The sequence below is a fragment of the Carcharodon carcharias genome, chromosome 4 (assembly GCF_017639515.1).
Source record: "Carcharodon carcharias isolate sCarCar2 chromosome 4, sCarCar2.pri, whole genome shotgun sequence".
Taxonomy (NCBI): Eukaryota; Metazoa; Chordata; class Chondrichthyes; order Lamniformes; family Lamnidae; genus Carcharodon; species Carcharodon carcharias.
In genome coordinates, this window is record NC_054470.1 from 119,916,583 (window position 1) to 119,941,140 (window position 24,558).

At 55.8% G+C, this 24,558-nt stretch overlaps 1 protein-coding gene across 4 annotated transcripts in view; it reads left to right on the top strand.

Annotated features, from left to right (window-relative positions):
• c9orf72 (C9orf72-SMCR8 complex subunit) overlaps nucleotides 1-24,558 on the top strand; it is a 98,676-nt gene that overhangs the window by 34,234 nt on the left and 39,884 nt on the right. For all 4 annotated transcript variants that reach the window (XR_005942764.1, XM_041185648.1, XM_041185649.1 and 1 more), the window contains exons 2-4: nucleotides 13,379-13,883; nucleotides 19,614-19,709; nucleotides 22,673-22,737. Coding sequence is in view for 3 of the 4 variants with exons in the window: in XM_041185648.1 (XP_041041582.1) it covers nucleotides 13,440-13,883; nucleotides 19,614-19,709; nucleotides 22,673-22,737 (605 nt within the window). In the remaining variant the exon portion in view is untranslated. The remainder of the gene's footprint in view (nucleotides 1-13,378; nucleotides 13,884-19,613; nucleotides 19,710-22,672; nucleotides 22,738-24,558) is intronic.

The window sequence follows — 24,558 nt, forward strand, 5'->3', positions numbered from 1 at the left end:
GGGAGAGTGCCCGGGGATGGGGAGGGGGAGAGAGTGCCCGGGGATGGGGAGGGGGAGAGAGTGCCCGGGGATGGGGAGGGAGAGAGAGTGTCCGGGGATGGGGAAGGGGAGAGAGTGTCCGAGGATTGGGAGGGGGGAGAGTGCCCGGGAAGGGGGAGGGGAAGAGTGTGCCCGGGAAGGGGGAGGGGAGAGAGAGTACCCGGGGAGGGGGAGGGGGAGAGAGTGCCCGGGGATGGGGAGGGGGAGGGGGAGAGAGTGCCCAGGAAGTGGAAGGGGGAGAGAGTGCCCGGGGAGGGGGAGGGGGAGAGAGTGCCCGGAGAGTGGGAGGGGGAGAAAGTGCCCGGGGAGGGGGAGGGGGAGAGAGTGCCTGGGGAGGGGGAGGCGGAGAGAGTGCCTGGGGAGTGGGAGGGGGAGAGAGTGCCCGGGGATGGGGAGAGAGTGCCTGGGGAGGGGGAGGCAGAGAGAGTGCCCGGAGAGTGGGAGGGGGAGAAAGTGCCCGGGGAGGGAGAGGGGGAGAAAGTGCCCGAGGAGAGGGAGGGGAAAGAGAGAGCCCGGGGAGGGGGAGGTGGAGAGAGCCCGTGGGGAGGGGAAGAGGGAGGTGTAGAGAGCCCGGGGGAAGGGGGAGAGACCCCGAGGGGAGAGGGAGAGCCTGGGGAAGGTGGGGGGTGGTGGGTAAGAGAGCCCGGGGAGGGGGGTGGGGGAGATATCGCCCCTGTGAGGGGGGGGGTAGAGCCCGGGGGGAGGGTGGTGGGGGAGAGAGAGCACGGGGGGAGGGGTGGGGGGGGGCAGTGAGCCCATGGGGGGGGCAGGGAGAGAACCCGGTTGACGGGGGGTTGGGGGAGGCAGAGAGAGAGCCCGAGGGGAGTGTGGGGGGAGAGAGAGAGAGCCTGGGGGTAGGGGGAGAGAGAGAGAGTCCGGGGGTAGGGGAGAGAGAGGGAGAGCCCGGGGGTAGTTGGGTGGGGGGGAGAGAGAGAGAGAGCCCGGGGGTAGGGGAGAGAGAGGGAGAGCCCGGGGGTAGGTGGGGGAGAGAGAGAGAGAGAGAGCCCGGACGGAGGGGAGAGAGAGAGAGAGCCCGTGGTGAAGGTAGAGAGAAAGGGAGGAAAGAGAGAGAGAGCGCCGGGGTAGTGGAGAGAGAGAGAGCCTGGGTGGAGGGCGGGGAGAGAGTGCAGGGGTAGGGGAGAGAGAAAGAGAGAGAGAGACCTCGGGGGAATGGGGGGTGAAGAGAGCCCGGGGGGGAGGGGGTGGAGAGAGCCTGGGGGTAGGGGAGAGAGGGGGAGAGAGAGAGAGAGCCTGGGGGAGGGGAGAGTGAGGGAGAGAAAGCGAGAGCCCAGGGGGAGAGGAGAGAGAGAGAGAGCACGGGGGGAGGGGTGAGAGAGAGAGAAAGCCTGATGGAGGGGAGAGAGAAAGCCCTGGGGGAGGGGAGAGAGAGAGAGAGAGAGAGAGAGCCTGGGGGAGGGAAGAGAGAGAGAACCCAGAGAGAGGGGAGAGAGAGAGAGAGCCTGGGGGGAGGGGGCGGAGAGAGCGCCCGGGGTGGGGTGGGGGGGGAAGAGAGAGGCCAGGGGAGTGTAGGGGAGGGTGAGGGAGCCTGGGGGGAGGGAGTGGGGGAAAGATAGCCCGGGGGTAGAGGGGGAGAGAGAGCCGGGTTGGGGGGGCAGGGAAAGCATGGGAGGAGGGGTGGGGGGAGAGACAGCCCGGGTGGGGGGGGTGGAGAGAGAGAACACGAGGGGAGAGGGGAGTGGGCGCGGGGGGGGCGTGGTGGTGGGCGGGGAGGGGGGGTTTGGAGCGAGCCCGGGGGGAGGGGGTGAGAAAGACCCCGGGGAGGGGGAGAGAGTCCGGAGTGTGGGGGTGGGGGGAGAGATAACCTGGGGGGAGGAGTGGGAGAGAGAGCCCGGGGGGAGGGGTGTAGAGAGAGCACGGGAGGAAGGGTGGGGACATAGTGAGCCCATGGGGGGGGGGCGGTGAGAGAGCCCGGTTGACAGGGTAGTGCAGAGAGAGAGCCCGAGGGGGGTGGGTGGTGGGGGGAGGGAGCCCGAGGAGGGGGAGGGGGAGCGAGAGAGAGCCTGAGGAGGTGGAGGGGGAGAGAGCCCGAGGGGAGCGGGAGGGAGAGAGAGCCCGGGGAGGGGGAGGGGGAGAGAGAGCCCGGGGGACGCGGGGCAAGAGAGCATGGGGAGAGGGGTGGGAGGAGAGACAGCCCGGGGGAGGGGGTAGAGAGAGAGAGAGAGCCCAGGTGGCGGTGGAGGAGAGAGAGCCCAGAGGGAGGGGGAGAGGGAGGGCCTGGGGGAGAGGGGAGAGAGAGAGAGCCCGGGGGGAGTCGGTTGGGGGGGAGGTGGAGAGAGCCCGGGGCGAGTGGGAGAGGGGGAGAGAGAGCCCGGGGGGTGGGGAGGACACAGAGCCTGGGGGGAGGGAGGCAGAGAGAGAGCACGGGGAGAGGGGTGGGGGAAGAGAGCGCCTGTGGGGAGTAGGTTGGGGGAGAGAGCCCGGCTGGTGGTGGGGGAGAAAGAGCCGGGGGAGGGGGAGGGGGAGGGAGAGAGAGTCCGGGGCGAGTTGGGGGGAGAGGGAGTCCGGGGAGGGGGGCTGTGGGGGAGAGAGGTCCCGGGGGGTGGGGGTGGGGTGGAGAGAGCATGGGAGGAGTGGTGGGGGGAGAGACAGTGAAGGGGGGGAGGAGAGAGAGAGAGCGCCGGGGTTGGGGGGGGGGTGAGAAAGAGCCGGGGGGGGGGGTAGGGGGAGAGAGAGTCCGGGGGGAGTCGGTGGTGGGGAGAGAGAGCGCCCGGGGAGGGGGTGAGAGCCCGGGGGGGTGGGGGTGGCGGGAGAGAGATCCCGGGGAGGGGGAGGGAGAGAGAGCCTGGGGGGAGTGGGGGGGGTAGAGAGAGCGCCCGGGATGGGGGCAGAAAGAGCGCCCGGGAAGGGGGGAGAAAGAGCCCGGGGTCAGTGGAGGGAGAGAGAGTCCGGGGGTAGGGGAGAGAAGGAGAGAGAGAGCCCGGGGGAAGGGGAGAGAAGGAGAGAGAGAGCCTGGGAGGAGGGGAGAGATAGAGAGAGAGCCCATGGGGAGGGGAGAGAAGGAGAGAGAGAGACCTCGGGGGAGAGGGGGGGAGCAGAGAGGTAGAAAGTGTGACAGGGAGCCCGGGGGCAGGGGAAAGAGAGAGAGCATGGGGGTAGGGAAGAAGGAGAGAGAGCCCGGAGGAGGGGAGAGTGAGGGAGAGACAGAGAGAACCCAGGGGGAGGGGAGAGAGAGAGAGAGAGAGAGAGGACCCCGGAGAGGGGAGAGAGAGAGAGAGAGCCCAGGGGCAGGGGGAAGAGAGCCAGAGAGAGAGAGAGCTCGTGGGAGGGGGCGGAGAAAAGAGCCGGGGTGGGGAGAGAGAGAAAGAGAGCCTGCGACGAAGGGGCGGAGAGAACGCAGGGGGTAGGGGAGGGAGAGAGCGCCCAGGGGGAGGAGAGAGAGAGAGGGAGCCCGGGGGAGGGGGGTAGAGAGAGAGAGCACGGGGGAGGGGTGGGGGGAGAGAGCCCGGGTGGCGGTGGGGGAGAGAGAGCCTGTGGGGAGGGGGGCAGAGAGAGAGAGCACGGGGGGAGGGGTGGGGGGAGAGAGAGCCCATGGGAAGGGGGGGGGTGCGGAGAGAGAGCCCGAGGAGAGTGGGTGGGGGGAGAGAGCCCGGCTGGTGGTGGGGGAGAAAGAGCCGGGGGAGGGGGAGGGAGACAGAGTCCGGGGGGAGTTGGGGGCAGAGAGAATCCAGGGAGGAGGGGTGGGCGGGAGAGAGGTCCCGGGGGTGGGGGGTGGGGAGAGAGAGCCTGGAGGGAAGGGGTGGGGGGGGTGGTGAGAGCTCCCGGAGGGAGGTAGGTGGGAGGGAGAGCTGAATGGGGGCCAGGGAGAGTATGGGGGGAGTGGTGGGGGAGAGACAGCCCGGGTGTGGGTGGGGGGGAGAGAGAGAGCACCCCGGGGCGGGGGGGACAAAGAACCTGGGGGTAGGGGGGAGAAAGAGCCGGGGGGGAGGGGGAGAAAGTGTCCGGGGGAAGTCGGTGGGGGAGAGAGAGAGTCCGCGGAGCGGGAGGGGGAGGCAGAGAGACCCAGGGGGAGTGGGGGGGGGGGGAGAGAGAACACCCGGGAGGGGGGCAGAAAGAGCGCCCGGGAAGGGGGGAGAAAGAGCCCGGCGTCAGTGGAGGGAGAGAGAGTCCGGGGGTAGGGGAGAGAGAGAGAGAGCCTGGGCGGAGAGAGCGTGGGGGTAGGGGAGAGAGGGAGCGCGTGGGTAGGGGAGAGAGAGAGCCGGGGGTTAGGGGAGAGAAGGAGAGAGAGAGCCCGGGGGGAGGGGAGAGATAGAGAGAGTGCCCGGGGGGAGGGGAGAGAAGGAGAGAGGGAGCGCGGGGAGAGGGGAGAGATAGAGAGAGAGCCCGGGGGGAGGGGAGAGAAGGAGAGAGAGAGACCTCGGGGGAGAGGGTGGAGATAGGGGCGAGAGAGAGCTTGGGGGTAGGGGAGAGGGAGAGAGAGCCTGGGGGAGGGGAGAGTGAGGGAGAGACAGAGAGAGCCCAGGGGGAGGGGAGAGAGAGAACCCAGGAGAGGGGAGAGAGAGAGAGAGCGAGCCCAGGGGCAGGGGGGGGCGAGAGCCAGAGAGAGAGAGAGCTCGGGGAAGGGGGCGGAGAAGAGAGCCGGCGGGGGGGAGAGAGAGAAAGAGAGCCTGGGGGGAGGGGAGAGAAGAATGCCCGGGGGGGGGGGGGGGAGAGCCCGTGGGGGAGGGAGAGAGAGAAAGCGCCCAGAGCAGGTGGGGGGAGAGAGACAGAGCCTGGGTTGGGGGGGGGAGAGAGAGAGCGCCCAGGGGGAGGAAAGAGAGAGCCCGGGGGTGGGGGGAGGAGAGACAGAGAGAGAGTCCAGAGGTGAGGGGAGAGAGAGAGACAGCCCGAGGGGAGGGGAGAGAGAGAGAGAGTCCAGGGGGAGGGGAGAGAAGAGTGCCCGGGGGGGAGGGGCGGAGAGAGAGAGCCCGTGGGGGAGGGAGAGAGAGAAAACGCCCGGAGCGGGTAGGGGGAGAGAGAGAGAGCCTGGGGTGGGGGGGGGTGGGTGTGGTGGGGAGAAACTGAGGGAGCCCGGTGGGAGGGGGAGAGAGGAAGAGCCTGGGCACGGGGAGAGAGATCGAGCCCTGGTGGGGGGTGGGGGGGGCGTGGGAGACAGCGAGCCCGGCGGGAGGGGAGAGGGAGAGAGAGAGCCCAGGGGGAGGGGAGAGAGAGAGCCGGGGGGAGGGGGAGACAGAGGGAGCCTGGGGGGAGGGGGAGAGAGGGAGAGCCTGGGGGTGGGGAGGGGGAGACATCGAGCCCTGGTGGGGTGGAGAGGCAGAGAGAGAGCACGGGGGGAGGTGGAGAGAGAACCCGGCAGCGGGGTGGGGGAGGGGGGGGTATGGGGGTATGTTGAGAGAAAGAGATCGCGAGCCCAGGGTGTGGAGAGAGAGAGAGAGAGAGAGCCCGTGGGGGAGGGGAGAGAGAGAGAGCCCGTGGGGGAGGGGAGAGAGAGAGAGCCCGTGGGGGAGGGGAGAGAGAGAGAGCCCGTGGGGGAGGGGAGAGAGAGAGAGAGACTGGTGGGGGAGGGGGAGAGGGTGAGCCTGGGGGAGGGGGGGATGGAGAGAGGGAGAGCCCGGGGCGGAGGGGGGCTGGAGAGAGTCCGGGGGGAGTTGTGGGGGAGAGGGAGAGAGCCTGGGGGGAAGGGGGGAGAGGGAGCCCGGTGGGGGGGAGAGCAGAGCGAGCCGGGTGGGTGGGCAGAGAGAGCACAGGGGGACGGGTGGGGAGATGGAGAGCGGCGGGGGGAGAAAAGAGAGTGCCCGGCGGGTGGGGGGGGGGGGGGGGGGAAGGGGGAGAAAGAGACTGGGGGGAGGGGAGAGAGAGAACACGGGGGGTGGGGTGAGGGGATAGTGAGCCCATGGTGGGGGGGTGGGGAGAGAGCCCGGTTGACGGGAGTGGGCGGGGGAAAAGAGTGCCTGTGGAGGGGGAGGGGGAGAGAGCCCGGGGCGAGTGGGGGGTGGGGAGAGAGAGCCCGGGGGGACTGGGGTGGGAGAGAGAGACCGGGGGGAGTCTGGGGGTGGGGGGAGAGAGCCCGGGCCGCGGGGAGAACACAGAGCCTGTGGGGAGGGGGGGAGAGAGAGAGCACGGGGGGAAGGGTGGGGGTGAGAGAGCCCGGCTGGTGGTGGGGGAGAAGGAGCGGGGGGAGGGGATGGGAGACAGAGTCTGGGGGGAATTGGGGGGAGAGAGAATCCAGGGAGGGGGTGGTGGGCGGGAGAGAGGTCCCGGGGGGTGGGGGTGTGGGGAGAGAGAGCCCGGGGAGAGGGGGTGGGGTGTGTGAGAGCTCCGGCGGGAGGAGATTGGGGGGAGAGAGCCCGGGGGTAGGGGGGGAGAGACGGCCGGGTAGGGGGCCAGGGAGAGCATGGGAGGAGTGGTGGGGGAGAGACAGCCCGGGCGAGCGTGGGGGGGGAGAGCGAGAGCGCCCCGGCGGGGGTGGTGGGGAAACAAAGAACCTGGGGGGAGGGGCGAGAAAGAGCCCAGGGGGAGGGGGAGAAAGTGTCCGGGGGAAGTCGGTGGGGGAGAGAGAGAGTCCGGGGAGGGGGAGAGGGAGGGGGAGAGAGCCCAGAGGGTGGGGGTGGCGGGAGAGTGAGTCCGGGGAGTGGGAGGGGGAGGGAGAGAGAGCACCCGGGAGGGGGGCAGAAAGAGCGCCCGGGAAGGGGGGAGAAAGAGCCCGGGGTCAGTGGAGGGAGAGAGAGTCCGGGTGTAGGGGAGAGAGAGAGAGAGAGAGAGAGAGCCTGGGTGGAGAGAGCGTGGGGGTAGGGGAGAGAGGGAGCGCGTGGGTAGGGGAGAGAGAGAGCCGGGGGGGGTAGGTGGGAGGAGAGAGAGAGCCCGGGGGGAGGGGAGAGAAGGAGAGAGAGAGACCTCGGGGGAGAGGGGGGGGGAGAAGAGAGGGAGAGAGTGCAACAGGGAGCCCGGGGGCAGGGGAGAGAGGGAGAGAGAGAGCGTGGGGGTAGGGGAGAGGGAGAGAGAGCCCGGGGGAGGGGAGAGTGAGGGAGAGACAGAGAGCCCAGGGGGCGGGGGGAGAGAGAGAGAGAACCCAGGGGCGGGGGGGAGAGAGCCAGAGAGAGAGAGAGCTCGGGGGAGGGGAGAGAGAGAGAGTCCAGGGATGAGGGGAGAGAAGAGAGCCCGGGGGGAGGGGAGAGAGAGAATCCGGGGGGAGGGGAGAGAAGAGTGCCCGGGGGGAGAGGCGGAGAGAGAGAGCCCGTGGGGGAGGGAGAGAGAGAAAACGCCCGGGGCGGGTAGGGGGAGAGAGAAAGAGCCTGGGGTGGTGGCGGGGGTGGGGAGAGACTGAGGGAGCCCGGTGGGAAGGGGAGAGTGGAAGAGCCTAGGCGCGGGGAAAAGGAGAGATCGAGCCCTGGTGGGGGTGGGGGGGCGTGGGAGACAGCGAGCCTGGGGGGGAGGGGTGAGAGAGAGAGAGCCCAGGTGGAGGGGAGAGGTAGAGAGAGAGAGCTCGGGGGGAGGGGAGAGAGAGAGAGAGTCCGGAGGTGAGAAAGGACAAGAGAGCTCAGGGGGGGAAGGGGAACGAGAGCCCGGGGGAGGAGGGGGAGAGGTAGAGAGAGCCTGGGGAGAGGGGAGAGAAAACTAGAGTGAGAGCCCGGAGGGAGGGGAGAGAGAGAGAGAGAAAAAGTCTGAGGGGACGGGAGAGAGAGAGAGAGCCCAGGGGGAGGGGAGACAGAGAGCCGGGGGGAGGGGGAGACAGAGGGAGCCTGGGGGGAGGGGGAGAGAGGGAGAGCCTGGGGGTGGGGAGGGGGAGAGATCGAGCCCTGGTGGGGTGGAGAGGCAGAGAGAGAGCACGGGGGGAGGGGAGAGAGGGGCAGAGAGAGGAGAGACAGATCCCAGGGGAAGGTGGAGAGAGAACCCGGCAGCGGGGTGGGGGGGGGGTCGGTGCGGGGGGGGGTGTTGAGGAGAGAAAGAGAGTGCGAGCCTGGGGGAGGGGGGAGAGAGAGCCCGGGGGGTAGAGAGAGAGAGAGAGCCCGTGGGGGAGGGGAGAGAGAGCCCGTGGGGGAGGGGAGGGAGAGAGAGAGACTGGTGGGGGAGGGGAGGGAGAGAGAGAGCCCTGGAGGCAGGGGAGGTGGGGGTTGGGGGAGAGAGAGCTCACGGGGAGCGGAGAGAAAAAGAGAGAGAGACCCCGGGGGGAGGGGAGAGAGAGAGAGTCAGAGCACAGGGGGAGGGGTGAGAGAGAAAGGAAAGAGAGAGAGAGCCTGGCGGGATGGGAGAGAGAGTGTGAGCCTGGGGGTGGGGAGGGGGAGAGATCGAGGTCTGGTGCGGGGGAGAGGGAGAGAGAGAGCCCAGCGGGGAGGGGGGAGAGAGAGAGTCCAGGGGGGAGGGGAGAGAGAAACAGAGAGAGAAAACCCGGCGGGGGAGGGGTGGAGAGGGAGAGGAAGCCTTAGGGGGAGGGGGAGAGAGAGAGAGAAAGAGAGAGAGAGAGCCCAGGGGGGAGAGGAGAGAGAGAGCTGGGGGAGAGGAGAGAGTGCGAGAGAGAGAGAGAGAGGCCCGGGGAGGGGGGGAGTGGAGAGAGAGATCATGGGGGGAGGGGAGAGAGAGAGAGATCTTGGGGGGAGGGGAGAGAGAGATCTTGGGGGGAGGGGTGAGAGAGATCACGGGGGAGGGGAGAGAGAGAGAGACAGAGCACAGGGGGAGGGGAGAGAGCCGGGGAGGAGGGGAGAGAGAGAGAGTGAGTCCGGGGGGAGGGGAGAGAGAGAGCCGGGGGATGGGGGAGAGAAATTGAGAGAGAGAGCCCAGGGGGAGGGGAGAGAGAGAGCCGGGGGGAAGGGGGAGTCAGAGGGAACCTGGGGAGAGGGGGGGAGAGGGTGATCCTGGGGGTGGGGAGGGGGAGAGATCGAGCCCTGGTGGGGGGGAGAGGGAGAGGAAGCCTTAGGGGGAGGGGGAGAGAGAGAGAGCCCAGGGGGGAGGGGAGAAAGAGAGAGAGAGAGCCCGGGGGTAGGGGAGAGAAAAAGAGAGACAGAGCCCGGGGGAGTGGAGAGAGAGAGCCGGGGGGGAGGGGAGAGTGCGAGAGAGAGAGAGAGCCCGGGGGGGGAGGGGAGAGAGAGATCACGGGGAGAGAGAGAGAGAAAGAGAGAGAGCGAGCCCAGGGGGAGGGGAGAGAAAAAGAGATCCAGAGCCCGGGGGAGCGGAGAGAGAGAGCCGGGGGAGGGAGGGGAGAGACAGATCACGGGGGGAGGGGAGAGAGAGAGAGAGAGCCTGGGGGGATGGGAGAGGGAAAGAGAGAGACAGAGCACAGGGGGAGGGGTGAGAGAGAGAGAGAGAGACAGAGCACAGGGGGAGGGGTGAGAGAGAGAGAGCCCAGGGGGAGGGGAGAGAGAGAGAGCCCGGGGGGAGGGGAGAGAGAGAGAGAGACAGAGCCCGGGGGGAGGGGAGAGAGAGAGAGAGCCGGGGGGGGGAGGGGAGAGAAATCGAGAGAGAGAGAGCCCAGGGGGAAGGGAGAGAGAGAGAGACGGAGCCCGGGGGGGGAGGGGGGAGAGAGAGAGAGAGAGCCCAGGGGGAGGGGAGAGAGAGAGCCAGGAGGGAGGGGGAGACAGAGGGAGCCTGTGGGGAGGGGGTGAGAGGGTGATCCTGGGGGTGGGGAGGGGGAGAGATCGAGGCCTGGTCGGGGGGAGAGGGAGAGGGAGAGCCCAGCGGGTTGAGAGCGAGAGTCCGGGGGGGAGGGGAGAGAGAGAGAACTGTCGGGGGAGGGGTGGAGAGGGAGAGGAAGCCTTAGGGGGAGAGAGAGAGAGAGAGAGAGAGCCCGGGTGGAGGGGAGAGAAAAAGAGAGACAGAGCCCGGGGTGGGGGGAGTGGGAGACAGAGGGAGCCTCGGGGGTGGGGGAGAGAGGAAGAGCCTGGGCATGGGGAGGGGGAGAGATCGAGCCCTGGGGGGGGTGATTGTGAGAGTGCGAAGCCTGGGGGGGGAGAGGGGAGAGAGAGAGAGAGCGCCCTGGAGTCAGGGGAGGGGGTTGGTTTGGGGGAGAGAAAGAGCCCGGCGAGAGAGGGGGTGAGAGAGAGAAAGCCCGTGGGGAGGGGAGAGAGAGAGAGAGAGCCCAGGGTTGGGGGGTGGTGGAGGGGAAGAGAGAGAGAGAGAGAGAGCCCGGGGGGAGGGGAGAAAGACAGAGAGATTCCGGGGTGAGGGGAGAGAAGGGGAGAGAGAGGAGAGAGAGATCCCAATGGGGAGGGGAGAGAGAGATCCCAATGGGGAGGGGAGAGAGAGATCCCAATGGGGAGGGGAGAGAGAGATCCCGGGGGGAGGGGAGAGAGAGATCCCAGGGGTAGGGGAGAGAGAGAGCCCAGGGGGAGGGGAGCGAGAGAGAGAGCCCGGGGCAGGGGCGAGAGAGAGAGAGCCCGGGGGGATGGGAGAGAGAAAGAGAGGAAAGAGAGAGAGAGCCTGGCGGGAGGGGGGAGAGAGAGAGAGAGTCCGGGGGAGAGGGGGAGAGTCCAGGGGGAGGGGAGAGAGAGAGAGAGTCTGGCGGTGAGGGGAGAGAGAGAGAGAGAGTCTGGGGGTGAGGGGGGAGAAGAGAGCCTGGGTGGGGGGGGGGGGGGGGGGGGGCGCGCGCGGGGAGGTAGGGAGAGCCTGGTGGTGGGTGGGGTGGGGTAGAGGTAAGGGAAGCTTGGGGGGAGGCGAGAGAAATCGAGAGAGAGAGCCCAGGGGGAGGGGAGAGAGAGCCTGGAGGGAGGGGAGAGAGAGCCGGGGGGGAGGGGGAGACAGAGGGAGCCTGGGGGAGGGGGAGAGAGGGTGAGCCTGGGGGTGGGGAGGGGGAGAAATCGAGGCCTGGTGGGGAGGAGAGGGGGAGAGCCTGGCGGGGAGGGGGTGAGAGAGAGCCTGGGAGTAGGGGGGAGAGAGAGAGAGTCTGGTGGGGAGGGGAGAGAGAGAGAGATCCCGGTGGGGAGGGGGAGAAGAGACCCCGGCGGGGAGGGGTGGAGGGGGAGAGGGAGCCTTGGGGAGCGGGGAGAGAGAGATCCTGGTGGGGGAGGGGAGAGAGAGGGAGGGAGAGCCCGGTGGGGAGGGGAGAGAGAGAGAGCCTTGGGGGGGGTAGGGGAAGAGAGAGCCCGGGGGGAGGGGAGGCAGAGATTCCGGGGGGAGGGGAGAGAGAGAGGAGAGAGGGAACCCGGGGGGAGGGGAGAGAAGGAGAGAGAGAGGAGAGAGAGAACCTGGGGGGAGGGGTGAGAGAGATCCCGGGGGGAGAGGAGAGACAGAGCGAGGTCCCGGGGGGAGGGGAGAGAGAGAGAGAGAGCCCGGGGGGAGGGGAGAGAGAGAGAGAGAGCCCGGGGGGAATGAGAGAGAGAGAGAGCCGGGGGGAGGGGAGAGAGTGAGAGAGTCCGGGGGTGAGGAGAGAGAGAGAGCCTGGGGGGAGGGGAGAGAGAGAGCGAGAGTCCGGGGGGGAGGGGGGGACAGACGGAGCCTGTTGGGAGGGGGAGAGAGGGTGAGCCTAGGGGTGGGGAGGGGGATAGATCGAGGCCTGGTGGTGGGGAGAGGGAGAGAGAGAGCCCAGCGGGGAGGGGGTGAGAGAGAGGGGAGAGAGAGCGTGGGGGGAGAGGAGAGAGAGAGTCCGGGGGGAGGGGAGAGAGAGAGCGCGGGGGTAGGAGAGAGAGAGAGAGAGAGCGCAGGGGTAGGGGAGAGAGAGAGCGCGGGGGTAGGGGAGAGAGAGAGCCCGGGGGTGGGGGGAGAAAGACAGAGAGCCCGGGGGAAGGGGAGAGAGAGAGAGAGAGATCCCGGGGGGAAGGTGGAGAGAGAACCCGGCAGCGGGGCGGGGTGGGGGGGAGGAGAGAAAGAAAACGCAAGCCTGGGGGGTGGGGGGAGAGACAGCCCGGGGGGAGGGAGCAGAGAGTGAGCGAGCCCGGGGGAGAGCGCGAGAGCAAGAGAGAGACTGGTGGGGAAGGGGAGAGAGAGAGAGATAGAGCCCGTGGGGGAGGGGAGAGGGAGAGAGACAGCTGCGGGGGGTGGGGTGGGTGGGAAGAGAGAGAGCAAGAGAGAGAGAACCCGGGGGAGGGGAGAGAGAGAGAGAGAGAGAGCCCGGGGGCAGGGGGGAGGGAGAGAGAGAGAGAGCCTGGGCGGGAGGGGAGAGAGCCAGAGAGAGAGGGGGGGGAGAAGAGAGCCCGGGGGTGGGGAGGGGGGAGGGGAGAGAGAGAGTGCGTCCGGTGGGGGACGGGAGAGAGTGAGAGAAAGAGACCTGGGGCGAGGGGCCGGAGAGAGCGCAGGGGGTAGGGGAGAGGGGGAGAGAGAGAGAGAGAGAAAGAGAGTCTGGGGGGAGGGGCGAGAGAGAGAGAGAACCCGGGGGAGGGGAGAGAGAGAGAGAGCCCGGGGGGAGGGCAGAGAGCCAGAGAGAGAGAGAGAGAGACATCTCGGGGGAGAGGGGGGAGAAGAGAGCCCGGGGGTGGGGAGGTGGGAGGGGAGAGAGAGACCGCATCCGGGGGGGACGGGAGAGAGCGAGAGAAAGAGCCTGGGGCGAGGGGCCGGAGAGAGCGCAGAGGGTAGGGGAGAGAGAGAGCACAGGGGTAGGGGAGAGGGGGAGAAAGAGAGAGTGAGTCTGTGGGTGAGGGGGGAGGGAGGGAGAGAGAGAGAAAGAAAGAGAGTCCGGGGGGAGGGGCGAGAGAGAGAGAGAGAGCCCGGGGGAGGGGGGAGAGAGAGAGAGAGAGAGAGAAAGAGAGTCCGGGGGGAGGGGCGAGAGAGAGAGAGTCCGGGGGTGAGGGGGGAGGAAGAGAGCCTGAGGGGAGGGGGGGAGAGGGAGAGAGAGAGTGTGGGGGGAGAGGGAGAGAGAGAGTGTGGGGGGAGAGGGAGAGAGAGAGTGTGGGGGGAGAGGGAGAGAGAGAGTTGGGGGGAGAGGCAGAGTGTGAGGGGAGAGGGTGAGTGGGAGAGTGGAGGGAGGGGGGAGAGAGTTGGGGGAGAGGGAGGGTATGTGGAGATGGAAAGTGAGTGTGAAGGGGAGGGGGAAAGTAGAGGGAGAGTGAGTGGGAAGAGTGGAGGAGGAGGGAGAATGGAGGGGAGAGGGAAAGAGACAGTGGGGAGAGGGAGAAATGTTGGAGCTGGGGCAGAGCTAGTAGGGCTGGGGAGAGAGAGGGAATGGGACTTTGGCAGAGCGAGAGGGAAAGTCGGACTGGGACAGAGAGAGAGTGAAGGGGAGAATGGGACAGGGGCAGAGAGGGAGAGTGGGACTGGGGCAGAGAGGGAGACAGTGAGTTGGGGATGGGAGAAAGTGAGAATTTGGGTGGGAGAGAGCTTAGGGAGATAGAGATGGGAAGAGAGACTAGGTAAAGTGACTGGGTAGGAGAGAGGGGATAATGTGGGCATGTGAGAGATTGTGGAATTCAAATATTGACTAATTTGTACAGTATAATAATTTTTGTGCTTTCTTTACTAGGGACTGCTTATAGACAGTATTCACAGATTGATGTCTCTACAGAGGTGATTAAGCTGCAAATATGTCTTCTGCCTGCCCACCTCAATCACCTGCTGTTGCAAAAACAGAGATTTCCTTGGACAAAGGATCACCATTGTTAGCTGCTACTTTTGCTTACTGGGACAACATTCTTGGCCCGAGAGTGAGACACATTTGGGCTCCAAAAAGTGAACAATTGCTGCTAAGTGATGGAGAAATAACATTTTTGGCAAACCACACCTTAAATGGAGAGATTCTTCGGAGTGCCAAAAGTGGGGCTATCGATGTCAAATTTTTTGTCCTTTCGGAGAAAGGGGTTATCATAATCTCATTGATATTTGATGGTAACATGAATGGTGACCGTAGTACTTACGCTCTGTCAGTGATTCTGCCCCAAACTGAACTGAGTTTCTACCTACCTCTGCACAGATTGTGTGTGGACAGACTAACACACATTATTAGAAAAGGAAGGATATGGATGTATAAGGTGAGTCTGTTTAAATACTTGAATAGGTATATGACTTGTATTGCAATTTTTATACCTTGGATTTACAAAAACTAACCAATAGTTTTAAGTAGGTGTTTCTTTTTGATTCACCAGATGATTGAGAAATGCTAGTGAGTCTACGTTCTCTCTGATACTTAGGGCTTATGGAGGAGAAGGAGGTGACATACCATTTGATACATTACTCTATAAAATCGATCACCAAAATCCTTTGGTTGATGCAGCCAGTAAGTGTCAATTTCTAACATCCTTCTTATAGACAGTGGTATCCAGAGCAGCAGGATGGTGATCCCTGATCTTCTGAGCAGGAGATCTGACAAGGTGGAACTCTCTTCCTGTTTATTTCGGTCAATGCTGATGTGGTAACTGAACCATGCAGACCAGAAGATTCCAGGTTTAACCCTGGCCTGTTCACAGTTATTTCATCACAATATGGGTGGCAGTAAAAGGTATACAATTAGTCTCTCCACTCCTCCACTGCTTGAAAGGACAAATTGAGAACATTGACCTTCCACAGTGACCTGAAAAGTTAGCCGCCAGGATGGAGAGGAGGGTCAACCTGGTCCAGAAGAAAGTTGAACACACACTGGAGAGCATCAGCATCAGTGCTTCAGACATTAGCAATTGCCCTTGCATGCGCTGTAGCTGAGTACGCTACACCACTATTGACCATAAGTAGCCACACTCGGCTGCGCTATAACTGAATACTGTAATATGATATATCACTGAATCCCTCTTGTTGACCCAACACCCTGGCTGACTGTGCTGTTACATATCACTGCCCCATCCATTCGCTGTGATGCTTTGGGAAGTCCAGTGAGTCAAGGAAAGGAAACGTCTCCCCATCTACCAAGACCATAAAAATGTTCCTCAACACTGCTTACAACCCTTTTGGACCCACACCCTTAACCTGATGAAGCTTTGAAATCAGAATGGAGTTTACAAGAACTGCAAACACCTTGTGAAGGAACCATGAAGAAGATCCCTGACTTTGATCACTGAAACTCTTGGGCAACTTGAAACCGCATTCATACAAACCATGGCTGTTGTGTGTATTTGATGTACAACTGGAAAATTACATCTCTCCAGTTCGCAACTGCGGTCACCTAGAACAGACTAGAACGATTCAATGCCAATTACAATGGAGACATCACAGCAATACACTCCGCTACTCCTGACACAATTATCTGGCTTAACATCCTGAGTATAAAATTATAACTGTTGTTTTGCATAAGCCATGAGAAAGGAATAGGAGGAGGACAGAATAGGTGTTGTTACACATTTCCAATTTTGGAAAGCCTGCCAACATGCGTTCTTTAGGCTCCTATGTGAAGAACTCTTATGAGGGAAGGGTTGTGGAAGATGCCCAATGCTTATGAAACCAAAGCCCAGTAGGGTCTAATTCCATCAGGAGAGGAAGGGGAAAATAGGTATTTTTTCTTTGGACCAAGCAGTAAAAAAAGCAATATAAATGGCTGGTGCTGGTTGGACTGAGAATTTGCTTTTGCCTAGCTGTTGTCAGCTCAGCCTGCCTATATAAATATTATGCTTGTTTGGACCAAATTGGCAAGTCACACCGGTGATAAATGCTTCTTATCTTGGCTGCCATTCACAAGCATCTCCATGGACGTTTTGTCTGTTGCTACTGATACTCTGGAGTCTGCCCTGTAATGTGGTTCAGGAATCACAGCATATGCTATATTATAGAACCACGTCTACTTGAAATGAAACAGATATGATTGTTTCCTCTTGGGCAGGAGAATATAAAGTATTTTCAATGTAATTTTCTAAAGATGTCTCTGAGAACAGTAATTAAATTCAAAGTGTTGCCTCCCTGTTATATCAGTCTTTCAAATGTTCGACATTTTATTTATTTATTATTCATGTAAGGGATGTGGGCCTCACTGGCTGGGCCAGCATTTATTGCCCATCCCTAGTTGCCCTTGAGAAGGTGGTGGTGAGCTGCCTTCTTGAATCGCTGCAGTCCATGTTGTGTAGGTACAACAACCACAAACACATTCCTTTGTGATAGGTATGAATCTAACCAACGGAGAGTTTTTCCCTCTGATTCCCATTGACTCCACTTTTGCGAGGGCTCCTTGATGCCACACTTGTTCAAATGCAGCCTTAATGTCAAGGGCAGTCACTCTCACCTCACCTCGGGTGTTCAGCTCTTTTGTCCATGTTTGAAGCAAGGCTGGGATGAGGTCAGGAGCTGAGTGGCCCTGGTGGAACCCAAAATGGGTGTCAGCAGTTTATTGCTAAGCAAGTGCCGCATGATAGCACTATTGATGACCCCTTCCATTACTTTACTGAGGATCGAGAGTAGGTTGATGGGTCGGTAACTGGCCAGGTTGGATTTGTCCTGCAATTTGTGTACGTTACATAACTGGGCAATTTTCCACATAGCCAGGTAGATGCCAGTGTTGTAGCTGTACTGGAACAGCTTGGCTAGGGGCACGGCATGTTCTGGAACCAAAGCCTTCAGTACTATTGCCGGAGTATTATCTGAGCCCATAGCCTTTGCACTATTCAGTGCCTTCAGCTGTTCCTTGATATCATGTGGAGTGAATTGAATTGGCTGAAGACTGGCATCTGTGATGCTGGGGACCTCCATAGGAGGCCGAGATGGATTATCGACTCAGCACTTCAAGCTGAAGATTCTTGCAAATGCTTCAGCCCTATCTTTTGCACTGCTGTGCTGGGCTCCCCTATCATTGAGGATGGGGATATTTGTGGAGTCTCCTCCTCCAGTGATTTGTTTAATTGTCCGCCACCAGTCACGACTGGGTGTGGCAGGACTGCAGAGCTTAGATCTGATCCGTTGGTTTTGGGATTGCTTAGTTCTGTCTATCACTTGCTGCTTATGCTGTTTGGCATGGAAGTAATCCTGTGTTATAGCTTCACCAGTCGACACCTCATTTTTAGGTATGCCTGGTGCTGCTCCTGGCATGTCCTCCTGCACTGTTCTTTGAACCAGGGTTGATGCCCTGGCTTGGTGGTAATGGTAGAGTGAGAGACATGACGGGCCATGAGGTTACAGATTGTATTCAAGTACAATTCTGCTGCTACTGATGGCCCACAGCACCTCTTGTAGCCCAGACTTGAGTTGCTAGATCTGTTCAAAATCTATCCCATTTAGCACAGTGGTTATGCCACACAACACGATGGAGGGTATCCTCAATGTGAAGGCGGGACTTTGTCTCTTCAAGGACTGTGCGGTGGTCACTCCTACTGATACAGGCATGGACAGATGCATCTGTAGCAGGCAGGTTGTTGAGGATGAGGTCAAATGTATTTTTCCCTCTTGTTGGTCTCCTCACCACCTGGGCAGGGAAAATAACCATCTATTCGATAAATTTATTGTTGAAGTAAGTGTGGGTTTACAATCGATCTAATAGTAGGACTGAAATTTACCCCAAATTATTCCTTTAAGCTTGAAGCATTGGGAGGAGACATAACATAAAAACAGGCATTTCTACACAGGAAGAGGGGAGGAATTGGCAGGGGGAGAAACTTGAAGCACTCTCATCACCTCTTAACCACTTGTAGAAAGGTATTGAGAGATCTAAGAGTTGGTTTCCTGTCCTAATCTTCAGGGATATTGTGTGGTGTAGGGAAAGCTGGAGAGCGGCATCAAAACTAGCAACATAAAACATCTTGCCCTCCTCCTGAGGTTGCCAGCACTACAGATGTCAGTCTTAAGCCAATTCACTTCACTCCACGGGATATCAAGAAATGGCTGGAGGCACTGGATACTGCAAAGATTATGGGCCCTGACAATATTCCAGCAATAGTACTGAAGATTTGTACTCCAGAGCTAGCCATGCCCTTAGCTAGCCGTTCCAGTGCAGCTACAATACTGGCATCTACCCGGCAATGTGAAAACAGCCCAGGTATTTCCTGTTCACAAAATGCAGGACAAATCCAACCTGGCCCATTATTGCTCCATCAGTCTACTCTCAATCATCAGCAAAGTGATGAAAGGTGTCGTCGATAGTGCTATCAAGCAGCATTTACTCAGAAATAAGCTGCTCTGCAGCACTCAGTTTGGGTTCTGCCACAGCACTCAGCTCCTGACCAAATTCCAGCCTTAGTCCACAAATGGACAAAAGAGCTGAACTCAAGAGGTGAGCTGAGAGCGACTGCCTGTGATATCAAAGCAGCATTGGACCGAGTGTGGCATCAAGGAGCCCTAGTAAAACTGGAGTCAATGGGAATCGGGGGAAAACTCTCAACAGGTTGGAGTCATACCTAGTTCAAAGGAAGATTGTTGTGTTTGTTGGAGATCAATCATCTCAGCTCCAGGACTTCGCTGCAGGAGTTCCTTAGGTTAGTGTCCTCGGCCCAACCACCTTCAGCTGCTTCATCAATGACCTTCCTTCCATCATAAGGTCAGAAGTGGGGTTGTTCGCTGATGATTGTACAATATTCAGCACCATTTGCGACTCCTCAGATATTGAAACAGTCCATGTCTAAATGCAGCAAGACCTGGACAATGTTCAGGCTTGGGGTGATAAGCGGAAGTAACATTCGTGCCACACAAATGCCAGGCAATGACCATTCAATGGCATTAACATCACTGAATCCTCCACTATCAACATCCTGGGGGGTTACCATTGACCAGAAACTGAACTGGACCAGCCATATAAATACTGTGGCTACAAGAACAGGTCAGAGGCTGGGAGTTCTGTGGAGAGTAACTCACCTCCCGACTCCCCAAGGTTTGTCCACCATCTGCAAGACACAAGTCAGGCGTGATGGAATAATATCCACTTGCCTGTATGAGTGCAGCTCCAACAACATTCAAGAAGCTCAACACCATCCAGGACTAAACAACCCTCTTGATTGGCACTCCATCCACCAACTTCAATATCCATTTCCTCCACCACTGATGCACAGTGGCAGCAGCATCTACAAGATGCATCACAGCAACTCATTAAGGCCCCTTTGACAGCACCTTCCAAATCAGTGACCTAGAAGGACAAGGGCAGTAGATACATGGGAACACCACCTGCAATTTCCCCTCCATGCCACACACCATCCTGACTTGGAAATATATCACCATTCCTTCACTGTCGCTGGGTCCAAATCCTGGAACTCCCTTCCTAACAGTGCTATGGGTATATCTATACCACATGGACTGAAGGGGTTCAAGAAGGTGATTCATCACCATCTTCTCAAGGGCACTTAAGGATGGCAATAAATACTGGCTTAGCCAGTGATGCCCACACCCCATGTAGGAATAAAAAAAGCCTTTCAGAAATTGATGAATTTTCTCCCTGTAGAGGGAGGGGGAAGTGGTCTCACGGCTGAGCTTGATTCTGATGCCCATTTAGATATAATGTTTCCTATTTTCCCCCTCTGTAAACTGAGACCAATTGTAGCACCCTACTGCTGTATTGGCCGAGACAAGCTAACCCAGCAAAGATCAAGGATTGATTCTGACACTATCCTACTCTGTATTACTCTTCGGATAAATTCACTGCACCATCAGGAGAGGCTCTCTTAATTTTATGAAGAGCCATTTGATGGGATTCCTATTTGTAATCACACCCAAATGCACTTTATTCAGTCAAATTCTCATTCCCTCTTCTCCCTACCCTCAATATAATCACCCTGAAAGTATATTTTAGAGTATCAATCCTTAACAAATTATATTCCATTAATGTTCTGAAAGTTACTATCTATACGTACTGTTCTCTTTCATAGGGGCAGAGCATTATTTCCTTCTTGACAACAGAAATCACACCTGTCATGGAATTATTTTCATCTATGAAAACACATGGGGTTCTAGAAGAAGTTCAAGTAAGTTTGTGGTTGAAACACAAGTAAAATGCAATTTGTGTTGAAACATGCAGTTTGTTTAAATGTATTATTCACATTTCAGAATAGTGTTATGTCACAAGCATATATCAACAACATAACTTGTCAACGTAGTATAAAATCCCTGGTGCACTTGTATTATTTTTACAAGTTTAGTTGTGCACCTTTGCATAACAGTCTTGCTAATATGGAGAAGGTCATTTTAAAATGTTACTAAAATTCCTTTATTCTTCAGAAGCCAGAGGTTCACATCCTTACATTTTAATAATCCTTTTATTTACTGATAAGTAAACTGAATAAAATGAAAAACAAGGTACATATATTGGCTTTTTAACCACTTGACTTCATCTACTGTTCACTGTTGAGTTAAATGCTTTTTATTTGTTTATAATTATCTGAAATAGTTGGTTCTTTCCAGGAAATATTGCAACTTTGGTGGTGAATCAAGGGTAGAGAGTTTCAGGCGGTAGCAAAGTGGTTGTTATCATACTAATTATCCAGAGACCTCAAAAATGGTCCCAGGACATGAGTTTGAATCCTGCCATGGCAGATGTGGAGTTTAAATTTAATTAAAAACTCAGTATCAGTGTCCATAAAACTACTGAATTATTGCAAAAACCCATCTGGTTCAGTCTTTCAGGAGAGGAAATCTGTCCCTACCTGGCCCGGTCCATATGTCACTCCAGGCCCACTCTAATGTGGTTGACTCTTAACTGCTCTGTAAAATTGCCTAGCAAGCCACTCGGTTATATTCAAGAAGATGACTCACTGCCGCCTCTGTGAGGATGTTTGGAGGTGGGCTCCAGTGGTCTTGAAATATTTAATGAGAATGTTTGGAGGAGTTTTGAGTTTGCATTATTTATAAAATGTAAACTCTCCTTTGGGAGAAATTGAAAGATGAAAAGATTATTTGAATCCTGCCATGATTGTACCAGGTAATTTTTTTTTTAACTAATGTTGGCTGAGGGGTAAACTGGATCTTAGTTTAACATCGCATGTGAAAGATGCATCTGCAACTATGCAGGCTAGATAACATGCTCAAGTGTCTGGAGTAAACCTCGAAGCCTACAAACTTCTGACTCCAGAAAGTGTGATCACTAAACCAAGGTGGATGTCAAAGTGAAAGGTATACAATTTTCAAAGTAGCGGTTAGGTACAAAGAAACAAAAGTGAGAGTGAAGATGGAAGCAAAATACTGCGGATGCTGGAAATTTGAAATAAAAACAAAAAATATTGGAAAAACTCAGCAGCTGTGGCAGCATCCTTGGAGAGAGAAACTGTGTTAACGTTTCGAGTTCAGAGCTCTAAGGAAGAGTCATATAGACTTTGTTTCTCTCTCCACAAATGCCTGACCTGCTGAGTTTTTCCAAAGTTGACAGTAACATTGAAGTTGGATATTAGGTTGGAGAAAGTGACGGGAAAAACAGCTTTATAAAATTTTTTAGTCTGCCAAGTAATTTGTGAGCTGTTTCAAGACCTTTGCTAATGCTTTTGAGAGCAGCTTCGTGACACCTTACCCTCAGATTGCAAATGTACCCACAGCAGCAGCTCAAGCTCATATCATGCCATTGTGTAGCATTGCACGTTGATGCTTCTGTATCTGCTGACACAATCACCCAAAATGAAAAGCAATTTTCTCCCACTAATTAAATTCTTCAATCCAAATGCTATTTTTTGTGTCACCTAGATATGTACAGCACAACATTTAGATTATCCCAGATTTGAGCATTGTGTATATCCTTTTCCTTCACCTCCTCTCAGAGGTGTCACCTGTATAAGTTGGTCTTACTATTTGGCTGCAGTAAATTTTCATTATTGCAGTGATGGATGAGTTTTTGCATTTTGGCTGCAGTATGATTGGTAAGCGTTAAAAAATGTACAGATCATAGGTTCCCCCTCTCCGCCTCCCCACAAGCTACTTTATTTCATTTAGTCCTACCAACTTATGTTTATTTGAACATAGTATTTTACAAAAGCATTTTGTTACTAACCACTATTTTCTTTCATGTAAGCTCTGAAGCATACCCTACCACTCCATTTAATGGTAAGAAAACACTCCTAAAGCAATTTGCAGTGAAAATAGCTTACAATTACCATTCTACTGTTCAAAGGTTCCATCTTTAAGACTCCTTACATGTTCAACAATGTGAGTGTAGTCCAATCTTATTATGCTTTCCCAAAAACTCATTGCAGTTTGGTTTCCAGTTTCTCTGTTTCATTGCAGTCTGTCTTTCTAGCAACTATTCTTTGTGCATATTTTCAACTTAATTAAAAAAGGAATGTTTTTCTCTTTGCAATTTTATCCTCCCTAATTAACTGTTTAGAATTAAAATTGACATTTTTCTTTCTATGTGATCTGCATCCTGTTTGATAAATTCTTAACAGCAATTAATTTTGGTTATTTTTTCTTTCCCATGTTTTATTTTTCTATTAATCTAATTTTACATTCATAATATGAAATCAAAGCTCATGAGATCAGGGTCATGTGTTTTGTTACCTCTGCCCTTATTAAAATATAAAACTAATTGGCATATAGATTAGCAGTGCTCAAATATTCTTACGTTTCAAATTTCCCCTGTTTCAGATCTACACCCATGATCTCTTGTTTGTTTCCCTTTTAATTCCTGTAAGGATGCAATGAGTTTGCTTCCTCTTTTGAATGATCCCCATACACATTCCACTTTAAGGCACTTAAAAATTAGCAATAAATAGTAACCTCGCTTTGTTTTAAAAATATTTCAAGATTTTTCTGTTGCAGTTCTAATATTGAAATCCTTCTCATGAATTCATATTCTTTTGGTAATTGAAATTCTGTTATCTATTCATTTTTCTCTCTCTTAGCCTTTTTTATATTTAGATGTTAGGAGTGATGACATTTGCATTGCTGCTATCTTGTGCTGAGGATGAAAGGATATAACATTAAGTTGAATTTTAATTTGATTCAGATTAAGGATACCCTTTTGAATGATGATGACATTGGTGACAGCTGTCGTGAAGATTTTCTGCATAAGTGAGTGTTTATCTTGAATTACAAAAATTGCATGCAGTATCAGGGCTTAGTTATATGAACATATGAATTAGGAGCAGGAGTAGGTCATTAGGTCCCTCAAGCCTGCTCCATTACTTGATAAGATCATGGCTAACCTGATTGTGGCCTCAACTCTACTTTCTGGTCTACCCTGTATGCCCTTTGACTCTCTTGTCAATCAGGAATCTATCCAACTCAGCCTTAAAAATATCCAGTGATCCTGCCTCCACAACTCTCTGGGAAGAACTTCCACAGAACAACAATCCCCTGAGAGAAAAAAAATTCTCCTCATCGCCATCTTAAATGGGCGACCCCTTATTTTTGAACCATGCGCCTAGTTGTATCTCTCACACAAGGGGAAACTTCCTCTTAGCATCCACCCTGTCAATTCCCCCCAGATCACCTCTTATTCTTCTAAAATTCATTGGATACAGGCCCAATCTGTCCAACCTTTCTTCATAAGATAAGCCCCTCATCTCAGGAATCACTTTCATGCTTCCATTTATGCTTTTCTATTCTTCCTGCAAAGTGGATGAGTTCACATTTTCCCACATTTATACCAAACCTGCCAATGTTTTGCCCGTCACAACCTATTTAAACCCTTTGTAAGTTCTTTGTGTCCTCCTCATTGTTTACCTTCCTACCTATCATTGTGTCAAATTTAGCAATCATACATTCAATCCCTTACTCCAAGTCGTTTAGAGGCCCCAGTACTTGTGCACTCCACTAGTTACAGCTTGCCAACCCAAAAATGACCCGTTTATCCCTACTGTCTGCTTCCTGTTAGCCAGTCAATCTCCTATCCATAATAATATGTTACCCTCCTACACCATGAACTCTTATTTTGTCCACTAACCTATGGATTTGGCACCTTATAAAATGCCTTTTGGAAATCCAGGTATACCACATCTACAAGTTCCCCGTTATCCACATTACTTGTTACTTCCTCAAAGAACTCTAATTCGTCAAATATGATTACAAAACCATGTTGACTTTACCTAATTGCACTAAGATTTTCTAAGTGCCCTGCTACAAGCTCCTTAATAATAATAGATTCCAGCATTTTCCTATGACAGGTGTTAGGCTAATTGGCCTGTAATTACCTGCTTTCTGGCTCCTTCCTTTCTTGAATTGAGAAGTTACATTTTCTATTTTCCTACCTGTTGGGACCTTTCCACAATCAAGGGAAGTTTGGAAGATTATAACCAATGCATCTACTATCTCCACAGCCAATCCTTTTAGGACCCGAGGATGAAGTCCCTCAGGTCCTGGTGACTTGTCAGCTTTTAGTTCTAATAGTTTTCTCAGTTCCCAATTCCTTGGTGAATATAATTGTTTTCAGCTCCCCCCTCCCTTACATCTCTTGATTTACAAGTATTTCTGCGATGTTATTTGTGTCTTCTATAGTGGAGAGACACACAATTTCTGTTCAACACTTGTCGTTTCCTTATTTCCCATTATTAATCGTCCAGACACACAGACTAGAGGACCCACACTCTCTTCATTTTTAAATACTTGTAGAAACTCTTACTATCTGTTCTTATATTTCTAGGTAGCTTTCTCTCATACACTTATTCCTCCCTCCTAATTAATTGTTTAGTCATTCTTTGCTAGTTTTAAAATTTTGTCCAATCTTCTGGCCCACTACTAATCTTTCAGAATGTACATTTTTTCTTTAATTTGATACTATCTTTAACTTCCTTCATTAGCTATGCATGTGCATTCGTCCCCTGTAGTCTTTCGTTCTCACTGGAGTGTATCTTTGCTGATCATTATGAAAGTTCTCATTAAATGCCTGTAACT